Raw genomic sequence first — 13456 nt, 5'->3', positions numbered from 1 at the left:
AGTAACTGAAACACACAACTCAACACTCAGAATCGTGAATTAGTAATCCGCTGTTTGCAGCAGGGCAGTACTTACAGCAATATCTAACATTGAAGTGAAATGTGATATCTCTTATTCTTCATAATAATTGACTTTGACTATCCATTGATAAAGAATGGTCAACTATTTAATAATCATTACCGAGGGAGGTATTGTGTGCCCAGCATCGTTAGAAGTTTCTTTGTGTGTTACAGTTACCATGTATTGGGTATTACAAGTATTTACTCTGGGTTAGATAGTAGAAGTGGCTTGTAATCCCCACGATCCCCACAAAATAGATTTACGGACAGAGAAATTGAGGTTTAGAGAGTTTAAGTAAATCACCCAAGGTCATTCAGCTGCTAAGTACCAGAGGCAGGTTCAAGTGCAGCCATTTTGGTCTGACTACAGAGCCTGCGATGGGCCCCCTCGCCGATGTCCATTGGCTGGCTGTCACCCCCTAGCTTGCTCTTAAATTGCCAATTTGTTGTTACTCTCGTCCTGGGACTGGCAGTTACCCCTGCTGTGTTTTTGATACAGTACTGGGCCTGACCCCAGAGAAGGAATTGGTCCTTTCTCTCTAGCTGCATTGGCCAGCCTGAAATCTTCAGGGGGAAAACCCAGCAGGCTTTAGTACCCTCCCGCATCTGGCGTGTTGGAGACACCCAGCCTTGGCTCCCTCCTCGTTCTGCCTCTCTCGCACCTGCTCTCTCGTCTCGGTGCTAGTCAAGGGTGGAAGGAGCCCTAGAAATCCGTAACAGTTTGCCAGGCCTTTGGCTTCAGCCAGAGGAGACAGATTGTGTTGGTGGGAGTAATTAGAAACCAGCTGCAAACTTGGATTTCACATCGGGGCCCATGGGAACTGACACATCAGGTTGGCCGGTGCCTCATTTTCCTGTGCTGTGTCACAAGGGAGAGGATTTGCAAGAGGAGCGTCCCCAGGCCTCTCAGTCAGGGAAGCCTGAGCCAAGCATGCACATGCCAGAGGCAGATGGGTGATGGCCTTGCCCCGGGCCCCAGGAGGTCCTGCAGGGGCTGTGGACAGCTCAAGGCTGGAGACAGTCTTCAGACTCTGCCTTGGTTCTCATCAGCGCTCAGCATCTCCACAGCCCCTCCTGTCGGCCGGCCTTCCTGCTGCCCCGCTCCTTGGAAGACACTGTTCCAGCCCGGTGCCTGAGGCTCGAGCGTGGAAAGGCAGGACTCCCACAAAGGGGTCCTCATTCTGTCTCCTCACATCAGTCTCTCCTCCGCTCAGCCTGAAGTTGATACAACCACAGAGCTATTTTCCCAGGGGGAATGGGCCAGGGGATGCTGGCATCTCCCGGAAACTGTGTGCAGAGTATAGGGGCCACGTTCAGCAGCCAGGCCTGGGTGAGCTCTGTTCATCCTTTGTGTGCATCCGTGTTCTTAGAACCTAAGTCCTTAGGTCTGTCCCTTCAGCTCATTGCCACACTCCAGCTCCCTGCAGAAAGCAGAGTGGGTAGCATGTGCTTTAGGCAGACGCAGAAAGAAGGGACGGGACATGCCAGTCTGGGGCTAGAGAAACTGTTCAGAGCCCTCTCTGGGGCTGGGAGTGGTCAGCAGTGTCATGAGACTCACTTCCTTCCTGGGCCTTCTTTTCCAGAGCTTTCCTAGGCTTCTCTGAAGAGCAGAAGAGGAGGGGCAGGCAGACTCACGGTACAGAGTGGTGACCTTTCCTTTACTCCTTGCCCTCTCCTTTCTAGATCTTCCCTCTTCCCTATGTCATGAAGTTACTAAATGTCAGCTGGACTGAGGTGGGGGCGGGGGAAGAATAAAGTAGTAGAAAGAAAAGGAATATGTTCCATTTACTTTATGAATGATACTCCCCCACACTCTGCCCATTAATTTTGCTGTTAATATTTGCTCTTCTAAGGCGTTCAGTGAGCTAAGTCACCTTAAGTACGCCAGGAATACTGCTGACGCCTAGTGCATGCTCACTAAAGAGTAGCTATTATTGGTTTCTTCTTTGTCCTCCTTTTTCCCCCTCTCAGTGTTTTCAGCCCCAGTTTCTCTCTAGACGGACTTCATGGAATCAGAGGCTCAGCTTGGGAGTCGGCCAGAGGCTGCAAACCTGGAATAATCACTTAGTGCCCATGGTTAGCATTGGCTCCGTCTCTGTCCTCATGGCAGGTGCTGGCGGCTTGCAGGTGTGCCTTGGAGGCAGGTGTGCCTGTCTGATTCGGCCGCCCAGCCTATGAAGCCCTGCATGGTGGGCTGGGAACAGAAGTTTCTTTCCTCCTCCCCTGGTGTCCTGCATCGTGTTCCTGCTTGGATCCCTCTGCTGAACCTTTCCTACCTGCCCAGGTGTCCTATGGAGGCTAGAGACACAGGTGTCCCTGGGCAGGAAGTGTCCAGAGAGACCCATCAGGCCACACAGAAAGAGGACCGTAGAGAGAGAAGGGCAGTGACTTTCTTAAGATAGCATGGCTGGCCAGGACGCAGCCACAGTGAGTACCAGGGTTGCTGACTGTCTCTCTGATGCCATTTTACCCTCCGGTGGCCCCCACTGGGGCCAAGGCTGCCTCTATTCTCTAAACTTCTGAGAGAGATCTTAAAACAACGGTGATGTTAACCACAGCAGCTGCTGCGGATTGAGCACTTACTCTTGCCAGAGAATGGGCTGGGCTGCCTTTCATACACATTGCCGACCCCCGTGGCAGCCTGGTAGGTAGTGGGGTATTAGCAGGAGCCCCGTTTTACACCTACGTAAACTAAGACTTTCAGAGGTTTTTACGTGGCTCAGGCCACACAGTTTAGTGGGGGAGAATGTAACATCTGACTGTCGAGCGCTCTGTTCCTCTCTGCGAAGCATCCTGGGGATGGGAACCCTGAGCATGGTTTCTGTTCCCTGAGGTGATTTTCGGCGCCCCCACAGACTGAAGGTGGTGGGGGCCACCCCTACAGGAGTATCCCAGTGATCACTCCTGGGGTTTAAAAAACTCAGCTCAGTTGGTGTGACTTAACAGAATGGAGAGAGGAGCCATGGTGTTTGAGATGGGGATGGTTGGATTAACAGACTGGGGATCCCAGATTTACTTCTGTAGCAATAATTCCTAGTAACAAAATGAATGAACATTAGGATTATTGCTAATTGTGATGGAAATGTGCTTTTTGCTAATTTAATTATAATCAGGGTTTCGAGTTCTGGCTTGGATTTTTTTTTTTGCATGTGACTTTTATTGCAAAAAGCTTCTCTCAGCCTGTACTCATTAAATCCCAAATTAAGCAAGAATCCCAACAGGAAGAGAGCAGCTCCAGGAGACCAGGCCTCTCTCATTCACACTGTGTGTGCGGTTGGGTGTGTTGATTTGATTTGATCTGTGTGTGTGTGTGTGTGTATATATGTCAGTGTCCTCTTTTAAGAAAATTTAAAAATAACTTTCTGCCAAAGCTGTGGGCACTTGGAGTAGGATTGCTGAGCCAGCATCCTCCTCCTGCCCATGGTCTGCTGTTCTGCTGATGTGGCTGGGCTGATGTGGGCAGCTCATCTGCCTGCAGAAAACCCAGCCCCTCCTTTAATGTGCTTTTCTAAAGGAAAGGCCCAGGAAGCCCAGGGAACAGCCACCTGCCTTGGGAATCAGGGCAGAAATCAGCTGGAGGGGACAGAGGGGGCTGTCTTCAAGTGCTTTCACTTGGGAAGTCAGGGACCTGGACCCGAGTCACCTGGAAATGCCAGCAGGAAACTCAGTCCATCCAGGGCACCAAGACTGAAACATCATCGCGCCTATTTCATACACTGGAAGACTGAGAAGCAGCGTTCAAAGGATGCATGAATCACATGCTTGGTTTATTTTTACTTTTATTTTTATTTTTTTAAAGTGACATTTTATTCTTTTTTTTTTTTTTAAGATTTTATTTATTATTTGACAGAGAGAGACACAGCGAGAGAGGGAACACAAGCAGGGGGAGTGGGAGAGGGAGAAGCAGGGTTCCCGCTGAGCAGGGAACCCAATGTGGGGCTCCATCCCAGGACTCTGGGATCATGACCTGAGCCGAAGGCAGACACTTAATGACTGAGCCACCCAGGTGCCTCTATTTTTATTCTGGTTTAAAGCCAGACTGGCACCATGTGTCTGGAGCCAAATTCCTATAGGCTTCAGGGGGTGGATTTTTTTTTTTTTTTTTGGGGGGGCGGGACCTGTTCACCTGCTTCTTGCCTTACATCCTCTCTCTAATGTTCTCAGGATTCCTGATATGATAAAGTTAAGTGGTGTCCTCATTCGGAAGAGATTTTTTTTTCAACACCTTTTTAGCCCAACTTTCTATTCATTCATGTATCCCCACAAGTATTTGTTGAGAATTTATCATGTGTTCATTAGTATTGTCGGCACTGGGGATACAGCAGTTAGTGAAACACGCGGGAGTTTGTGTTCCAGTGGGGGAGACGGATGTTAATTATAGAACCACACAACTCCATGACTTTTCAACTGTGAGCTGTGGGATAAAGAGGGATAGGGGATTTGGTGTGCGCTGCTAACATGGGACTAGCCTTATCTCTGTGGGACCAGAGATCTGTGTGCAGCATTTGCAATCAGCCGTTTTGGACTTGGGTAGTTGTGTTGTTTTGTTTTGTTTTAGATTTATTTATTTATTTGAGAGAGAGAGAGGGCGGGGAGGGAGGGACAGAGGGAGAGTGTCTCAAGCTGGCTCAGAGCGGAGCGCAGAGCCTGATGCAAGGCTCCATCTCACAACCCTGAGATCCTGACCTGAGCTGGAACCAAGAGCCCAATGCTTAACTGACTGAGCCACCCAGGCACCCCTGTTTTTGCTCCTGAGCCCAAGTATTCAGTTTAAAAATTGTTCTTTTAAGTTTCCTCTCAAGCTCTGGTCCATTTTGCTGATCTTTCAGGACTGTATTTTAACACGCTAGCTGTGTTTAGCATGTTAGCTGTTCCTACTTGCTTGGTGTAACCCACAGGTTTGATGGACATGCCTCCCATGTTTTTGACCATATGGTTGTCCTTAGTTCTATCCAATTCAGAAGGACTCTCCAGTCCTGTTCCACCACCAGAGACCTCCATCCAAGAAGACTTAGATCCGAATTTAACTCCATTCCTCAGTGGTGAACAGAGTTGTTTTTTGGATTTATTTCTTCCTTTCTTAGCCATAAGATTTTCAAGTATCTACCATGTCTTCCAGAGGTCTGGGTTTATATTCTGTCTTGGCCAAGGACTTAATTGACTTAAAGTCGTTCTCTTCATCAGTATCTGTTTCAGCTTCGTATCTCTCAGGTACACGTTTGTTTAACCATTCTCTTTGGAAGAAAAGGTAGAACCAAATTAGATACCGATTCACCCTCCTTCTCACCCGTTCCTCAAAGCCACACTCCATTACTCTTATAAAACCGCTTTTCGCTTTCTAGTTGTGGATTGTTAGGAGGACAGACATGAGAGCAGATGGTGAAGGGATGAGAGGGGATGGGTTAAAGCAACAGTTCTCAAAGTGTGTCCCCAGGGGATCCCTGGGGTCCCTGAGATTTTTTTAAGAGCCCAGAGGTCCAAATCATCTTTGTATAAGATGGCATTCACCTTTTTCAATCTCTCAGCACAGTAGATTGAATGTGGAAGCAGATATGAAGATCTAGCTGTCTTCTATTAGCCAGACATTAAAGAAATTTATAAAAGTGTACAATTCTTACTAAGCTTTCTTTTTTGTTTTGGAAAATACATTTTTTTCTTTTAAAAGTGTTATTTATGTTAACATACAATGGCTTATTATTGATGTTTTTGAATGAATTATTGGGTTTAATTTTGAATACAGTTAATATTGTTAGTAATAACTCAAAACCAAAAACTTTTTGATATCCTCACTAATTTAGAGGAGCATAAAGGGGCTCTGTGACCAAAAATTTGAGAACTCCTAAGCTAGAGACTAAAGGGTTCCCCAGGTCTTAGAAGAATGAATACCAGTTTCTTAAGGATCAGACAGAGCCCCGTGGAAAACCTTAAAGCCAAGTCATTCCTGATTCAGACATGTACAGTTTGTCCTGTGGTGTTAGTTGCCACAACAAGAGAGATCCCTTTGGAACTACAGAAATCCTTTTCTCCCCCAGAGGAGAAGGACTGGGCTGGGCATCACCGTGCTACCATACTTTAGAGGTATGCACCAAGGACCCTTCCTGAAGCTTCCCAGGCATCAGAAGGAGCCCTGCTGGGTCCTGTGCACAACAAGAATGCTTGGAGCCTGGTTCAAATTGTAGCCCAGATTCCTTAAGACAATTGCAGCACGGGAGTTCCCCATCCATCTGTTCTCTGGGCTTCCCTCCCACTGCAGGGATCATAAGTTGGGCTTCTTTAGCTGAAGGAGAAAAGGGCTGGGTCTCAGGAGGCACATATCCCATGAGCCCTGTGTGGTAATCCCATGCCAGATGTGCCAAGGGGTGAGTGACGTTCCAGGCCAGTTGTGGAGCTGGGGCTGTGCCTAGCCCCTCCAGGGGTTCAGCTCTCTGCTTGACAGCGTCCTCCCTTTGCTCCGCACTGAGATTGGCCTCGGCAGCCCTGAACGAAGAAAAACCTGTGAGCTTCCACTCCTGGTCTCGGCGGGACTCCATGGAGAGCCTCTACAGCTGGCAGCCAGGGGTTTCAAAGGTCGCCCCAGCTGGGCGGATTAGAACAACAGAGCTCCTGACTGAGTGAAATTGGCTGCCCGGCAGAAGGCAAGTTGCAACATCTGCGAGCAGAGTCAGGCAGACGCCCCTTAACTTTGCAGTCTAGCCCTGGGCTCCGCCACCTCCCTGGCTCTCCTTCATGGTCTTCCTCCTCTGACGGACGGACGTTGGACAGGATTCTCTGCAGTCCAGTGGTAAAGCGTGGCTGCCCGTGTGTCCCGACTCATGAGAGAGCTGCCCGGGGAAGAGGCCACGGTAAGGCACATCGGTTCTCAGGCGTATGGCTCTGCCCCACGGCTTGCCCCTGTGGGTCACAGCAAGGCCACCTGGCACAGCCCACAGCCAAGGAGCTGCTCACTCGGGCAGTAGGCACTATCAGGGAATGGGTCAAGATCTGAGCGCACCGCAGAGAGAAGATGAAGGTGGGAGAGCAGAGCTGTCATTGCCTGGGGCCCTTGCGCCTGGGTGGTTTGCTGCGCCGGCTGCCTGCAGGGAGGTGGGAGGTGGGTTCATGGCTGGCTGCCAGTGCAGAGCCTGCTGGGAGCCCAGCCCTAGAGGGAAGGCGTGCGATTTCCAGGATGCCTTGCTTGCAGGGTCAGGTGCTTAAAGACTACGATCATTTTAAATGTGTGCACTTTGGGTAGGGAAGAGGACAGCTGGTTTCTCTAAACTTGTTCTGCCATATAACTTCATCCCTAATTTTTAACGTTTCTTTTGAGTCTTTTTGCCTCAGAGTTCACTGTCTTTTGGCCACAGTTGAAAGTGTTCTTTTCTGGGTTCAAGAAACAATTTAAAATGCTTTTGATCAAATTAAGGTCAAGTTAACTTAGGGCTGCTTTGGATGATTAACAAATTATGTTACTTGCGAAAACCTTATTTGGAGGTGAGCTTTGGCCCGAACATTGTGTGTAGGGGGCTGCCTCCAGTTCTCCTGGACCTCTGTCTTCCATTTTTCTCTCCTTTTAATTCTCTGTCATTTGATCTGCATTTAACTGGTATTGATTGAATGAACCGCCAAGCTGGGTGTGTTTCCAGTCACTGAGCCCGGCTCTGCCAGTAGAGAAATTATAGCGAAAGATACCCAGCCCCTCTAGTGTTCTTGACTGGAATGTGGTCATCAGGCTGGACAAGAGATTAGAAGGGAATAAGAATGGTTTGGTTTCATTTATTGTTACTATTATTATTTTACAGATTTTATTTTTTAGTAATCTCTACATCCAATATGGGGGTTTGAACTTGTAACCCCAAGATCAAGAGTCACATGCTCCACTTACTGGCACCCCTAATTTATTATTATTTTTTGACAAACATCTCAGTTATGTCAGTAACCATTACTTGCCAATGTGGATGGATTCTGTTTCTGCGCTGATGGCAGTGGGCGGGGCGATGGGCTGAGCGAAGCTGTTTGCTGTCTCTGGCCAGCCTGGGCCTGGGCTCTGGTCCTGTTCGCCTGATAGTTAACTTACTACCCCCAAAACTACCTTATGGGGGACTGGATGTCTCCTGGCTGTACTGACTTCCCTGTTCCTTTTCTACCGGTGAAGCCAGACCTTCCCTGAGGGTAGATGACTTCTGTCTTTTGTGTTCTTGAAGCCAAGTACTTTCCCTTTGATGCTAGCATCCAGGACCTTTGGGAGATTTAGACAGACCTCAGATGATCTTGGATCAGGGTGGTATGCAGAGAAGGTCCTGAGGCTGATGTCACTACTTCTAGTATTTGGTTCCCCAGAAAGCAGAGGGGGAAGAGTCTTGTTTCTTTCAAACCCAAGTCTAAGAGCAGAAGCGGAGGCCCATTGCCTGTCCCCCATCCTCTGTGAAACTCCCAAGCCTCCGTCCGTTTTATCTCCCTTGACTGGGGACGGTAGGAAATGCCTCGTCTGGGTCATGGGGGTGCTCTAGGAGGCCTACAGGGTAGGACAGAGGTCAGACTTGGTTTTGGTTTCTACTTCTTAGCTCTGTGACCTTGGGCAGGTGTTATCTCTGAGCTTCGGTGTTGTCATTTGTGAGAGGAGTGTAGTCAGAAATGCCTTGCAGGACTGTGGGGACTGCCCTCAGTCAGTGGTGCTGCTGGAACAGACACGACAGTGCTGAGGGAGGCTGCTGTGGGCCTCAGGCCTGTCTTCCCTGCCTCCTCGTGGAGTTTGGCCATCTGCTTCCCACTGCTGGTCACAGTAATCCCACTCAGATCCCCTTGCTCTGAAGGTGATGGGGCTGAGGTTATCACCCCCATTTTACAGAAAAGGAAACTGAGGCCAAGAGACTGGAAGTACCTTGCGGCTCATGGCTGGATCTGTGGCAGGGTCTGAGCCTCATGTTTCCTGCCCTCACTCTGAGCCCACCCCGTGCTGAGTGTCTCTGGCACTGGAGGAGGCCAAAGGGAGCAGAGTTCCCTCGAGGGTATGGTCCTAGGGGTTCTGCAGGATTTGAGAACCCCATTCCTTCCCTACTACCAGGCTACCACACTTGCCACACACACACACACACACACATGATTATTCACTACTGTATCTCAAACACCTAGCTTGGCATATGATCAGTGTTCAAGAAATCTATTTTAATTGAGTGAATGAGTGTATCCTGATTTTTTCCGTTAAAATATCATAACTTTAAAATGATTGTGCAAATATACACAAGCACAGTGATCGAAATATGGCAAGATGGTAATTGTTGGAGTTGGGCAATGGATACTTAAGGAGCTCGTTTTATCATTCTTTCTGTTTTTCTGTATGTTTGAAATTTTCCATAATAAAATTTATTTTGAATTTAGAATTTCTATATCAATTCCTATCATTATTCTCCTTGTGAACATACACTTGGATAGCTCCACTGTGTTCCACCAGTTCTCACTGTTAGACACTTGGCTGGGCCTTTCTTTCTACTTCCCAGGATTATTTTTCTATGTCTTCTGCTATAAATAATGTGATTAGCCTCCTTAGATATAAATTTTGTGCTGCATCTCTGATTTCTTCCCTAATAATACATTGCTAGGGGCGCCTGGGTGGCTCAGTCAGTTGAGTGTCTGCCTTTGGCTCAGGTCATGATCCCAGGGTCCTGGAATGGAGTCCTGCATCAGGCTCCTTGCTCAGCAGGGAGCCTACTTCTCCCTCTCCCTCCACTGCTCCCTCTGCTCATTCTCTTTCTCTTCCCCAAATTAAAAAAAAAAAAAAAAATTGCTAAATGTAGGATTTCTGGGAGGAGAGATGGATTTTTTTCCCAGAATCTCTTTGCCAAATTGCTTTCCAGAGAGATCACACCAACTGATATGCACCCACCCCCCAGGCAAGCGTGCAGCTTTTATGTTATCTTTTTAAATGTCGGTGTGGTCAGTTTTTTAGAAAAGATAATGGCTTGTTCTGACTTTGTGCTCTTGGATTCTCACCAAGGCCAGGCCATGTCCCTTTGTTTAGAGGCCATTTGTCAGTCTTCGGTGAACTGCTCTAGTCATAGCCTCTGCCCATCTATCTGCGGGGCTGTTTCCTTCTTAGCTGTGAAGTATTCCCGTCCTTTGTTTTTGCTGCAAACACTTTATCCCATCCATCTTTCAGTGCTGTTGATGGTATGTTTTGACCTGCGGAAAACCTCGGTTTTACATGTAAATGTGCAGGCTCCCTCGCTGGCTCCTCTGCCCTCAGAGCCCCTTGCCACCAGCCAGCTCTGACTGTTCACAGGGGGCAGGAGGGCCCCTGGTTAGGAATAGGAGCTCTGGCACCGGACGCCTGGGTTCAAGTGCCAGTTCTGGCCCCTGCTAAATGCCGTGACCTTGAGCAAATTTCTTAATCTTGCCATGCCTCTGTTTCTGATCCATAAAATGGGGATGATGAGATTAACTGTCTCCTAGTGTTTATATGAGGAGCAAATAAGCTGTTGTTTACACGTGCTTAGAATAGTTCCTTGGGAATAGGAAGTGCTACAGAAGTTTTGCTTATATTGTTATCTACTGCTGTGAACCTGTGAGTCTTACCATTTGGAAAAGATTTTGCTTGCATGGCTAATACCTTACCAGCCAAAGAGAAATCTGGGTTTGTCGGACAGGGGTGTGCCCTGTTACAAAACAAACTAATTGCATGCCCCTGACACCACTGTTCCACTGTGAGTAAGACGTGGTCCCCGGTCTTGAGCTGGTCCAGCTTGGTGAGGCTCTCTCCTAGACCTGCAACTTGGGGCAGAGAGACTTAGGATGCACTCCAAGTGGTGACTGTGGGTGTCCACTGACTGCCTGGGATCTGACCACCCAGCTTCTCTCATCTCTGCCTCTGTTCCCAGCCTTGACCTCCCTATGAGACTCTGGCTCTCATTAGCAGAGAAGGGATTTGTTGGAAAGATGGGGAAGGAGGAGCTTCCCAAATGCACCAGGAATGCTGGCCATGCACAGGGATGAGGGCAGCACTTTGTCTCATCTGACCTGGTCTTCCTTCCTGTTCGCAGACCATGGGGGATGTGAAGCTGGCTGCCTCAACACAGGTTTCTAAAGCCTCCATCAGTGTGGATCACTCGAGAGCCGGTTCCATGCCCCTGACCGAGGCCCCTGCTTTCATTGTGCCCCCTCGGAACCTCTGCATCAGAGAAGGAGCCACCGCCAAGTTCGAAGGGAGGGTAAGAAGCCTGGCCGGAGGGGAGGCTGGAGAGGAGATGGGGCAGGGTCATCCCTACTTTGGCACCCCTTTCCCTGGCAGGCTGGATCTTGTGGAAGCCTGGTTTTCTTCGGACCTACACATAGAGGGACTATCAGTTTCCCTGACTTGCTTGGTTTATGGTGACTTTGGTCAGTGTTGGAGAATTTGGGGGTGGAACGGGGCTGTTAACATAGGTCATGTTCTGGGTAAGTGCTGTCTAATTGTAGAAGATGACACGGTTTGGTGGCAGCTTGGGTCGGCGTATGTGCCCTCCAATCTGGACAGCTGAGAACACACTGTCATTTTTCTTTCACTTCCTCCCTCCAAGGAGCGTTTCATTAACTAGCCCTCTCGTGTATCCCCCTTGGCGTATCCAGAGTAGTGCAGTGGGAGGTGGGACCCCTTGTCCATTTGGTCACTTTCGTTAACTAATACTGGTCTCTTGCTCTTACCGGGCCTCCATTTCTTCTTCTGCAAATTGGGCCTGATAATCCCTTGTCTACCTCGTGCTAGAAAGGAGGAGAGGAAGACGGGGACATGGAAGGACAGCTGTAAGAATACTGAGGTTAGGCCCACGTGGAGAGGCTTGTGGCGAGCTGCTGTTCAGGCTACCGGGAAGTCACGTCATCAGCTTGACATGGAGAGGCACTTGGACGTCAAGGACATTTGCGAGTATTATTTGTCCGGGGGTATACATGGGGGACCTACCCCAAGAAACACTGTAGAGGCTAGGTGGTGTTATGAATCTACAGTTGAAGAGCAGGCCCCTGCACGTGTACAGAAGCAAGGGCTCAGGCACACCTCTCATCCAAGATGGCGCTGGGCCTTGCCTTTGTTGAAGCACCCGGTTTGGCCTTGTGTGAGATGGCCCTCGCCATAGGGAGAGTGCAGGGCCACACTGTGGTGCATGCTCCATGTGGTCCTGTAGTGAGGGCTGTTGGCCAGCGGAGCTGACGTAACAGTCCTTGTCACACCTTCGGGAAGAAGATGGTGGGGAATGTTGGTGATGCTGCTGAGGGGTCTCTGTCCTCTTTCCGGGCCCTGCCAGAATGAGGGCTCCTTTCTTTTGCCCTATGGTCCCACATTCCTGCAGCTGGCAGGAAAGAAGCAGCAGAAGAATCCCTGAGGACTTAGAAATGGCTTACACCATGGGAAGCAGGGCCTAGTGATACAGGCTGTGGTTTGGATGAACACTGAGAAGACTGCTGAGGGAGAGAAGCCAGCCCATAAGGTCACACACTGAATGCCTCCGTGGGTATGAGATGTCCAGAGCAGGCAAAGCTATCGTAGATTTGTGGTTGCGGGGCCAGGGAGGAGGCATGGGGCCTGACCGCTAATGGCTGGAAGCTTCCCCCTGGGGATGATGGAGATGTTCTGGAATGAGATGGCGACAGTGGCTGAACCACTCTGTGAAGGTGAACACCGACTTTATACTTAAAAGATAAAATATAAAAAAATGAACTTGAAAAAAATGGCTTAGCAAAACTGATCTCATCTCCAGTACCTTCCCTCCTGCCCTACTGTCTTGGGGAGATGAATTCCATCTCGAATTCTGGCAGACACGGGGAGGAAGAGAGGACTTAGCTTCCTCTGTAGCATGGTGCTGCTTCTGTTTCCTTTGCTGCCTTTGGAGATCACGAAGGGACCATGCCCTCGAGTTATTTGCTCTGGAATCTTGGAGAATGAGCATTGGCCCAGGCATCAGCACACTGAGCTCTCTGTAGCTCGGCCACCCTCCCAGTGGCTTCACACCTTCCATGGACCTGGGTTTCCTTCTCTGAGAAGACACAACTCATGGTTTCTGTATTTCTGGCCTCCGGGAATGTGAAAAGAAAGTGAGGTGAGGAAGAAAATGGTAAAACCACTTCCCAAAGTTAAAAAGTATAGTAACATTGTAATTTTTGAGTGAGGTAAAATTCACATAACATAAATTAAACCATCATAAACAACCCAGTGGACTGAATGCATTCACAATGTTGACTGCAGTGTTCTGAAAGTACGGCATTCTGTGGGAATTTTATTTTGCTTATATTGATGAAAGTTGACTTCCTCTGTTGTGTGTGGATTATATGTTGAAATGAATGCCTTCCTTGAAAGTCAGCCTGCAGAGCTCCCTTACCCTTTCCAGCCTGCCCGAATTCATGCAGAACAACACCTAGGCAGCATGCTGGCAGAAGACAGTTCCAGAGAGATCTTA

General features: G+C 48.8%; 1 protein-coding gene across 3 annotated transcripts in view; it reads left to right on the top strand.

Moving 5' to 3' along the window:
• The first annotated feature begins 6695 nt into the window (after positions 1-6695).
• Positions 6696-13456, top strand: part of MYLK (myosin light chain kinase) — a 180311-nt gene continuing 173550 nt past the window's right edge. For 2 of the 3 annotated variants that reach the window (XM_046003902.1, XM_046003901.1), the window contains exons 1-2: positions 6697-6901; positions 11072-11239. In XM_046003902.1, coding sequence (XP_045859858.1) covers positions 6872-6901; positions 11072-11239 — 198 coding nt within the window. In that variant the 5' untranslated portion in view covers positions 6697-6871. Of the gene's footprint in view, positions 6902-11071; positions 11240-13456 lie in introns of all 3 variants that reach the window. The other variant, XM_046003900.1, reaches the window with a different exon arrangement.

This window comes from Meles meles, chromosome 4, assembly GCF_922984935.1.
Source record: "Meles meles chromosome 4, mMelMel3.1 paternal haplotype, whole genome shotgun sequence".
NCBI classification, from domain to species: domain Eukaryota; kingdom Metazoa; phylum Chordata; class Mammalia; order Carnivora; family Mustelidae; genus Meles; species Meles meles.
The sequence above is the reverse complement of the archived record's forward strand: the minus strand, read 5'-3'. Positions and strand labels throughout refer to the sequence as shown.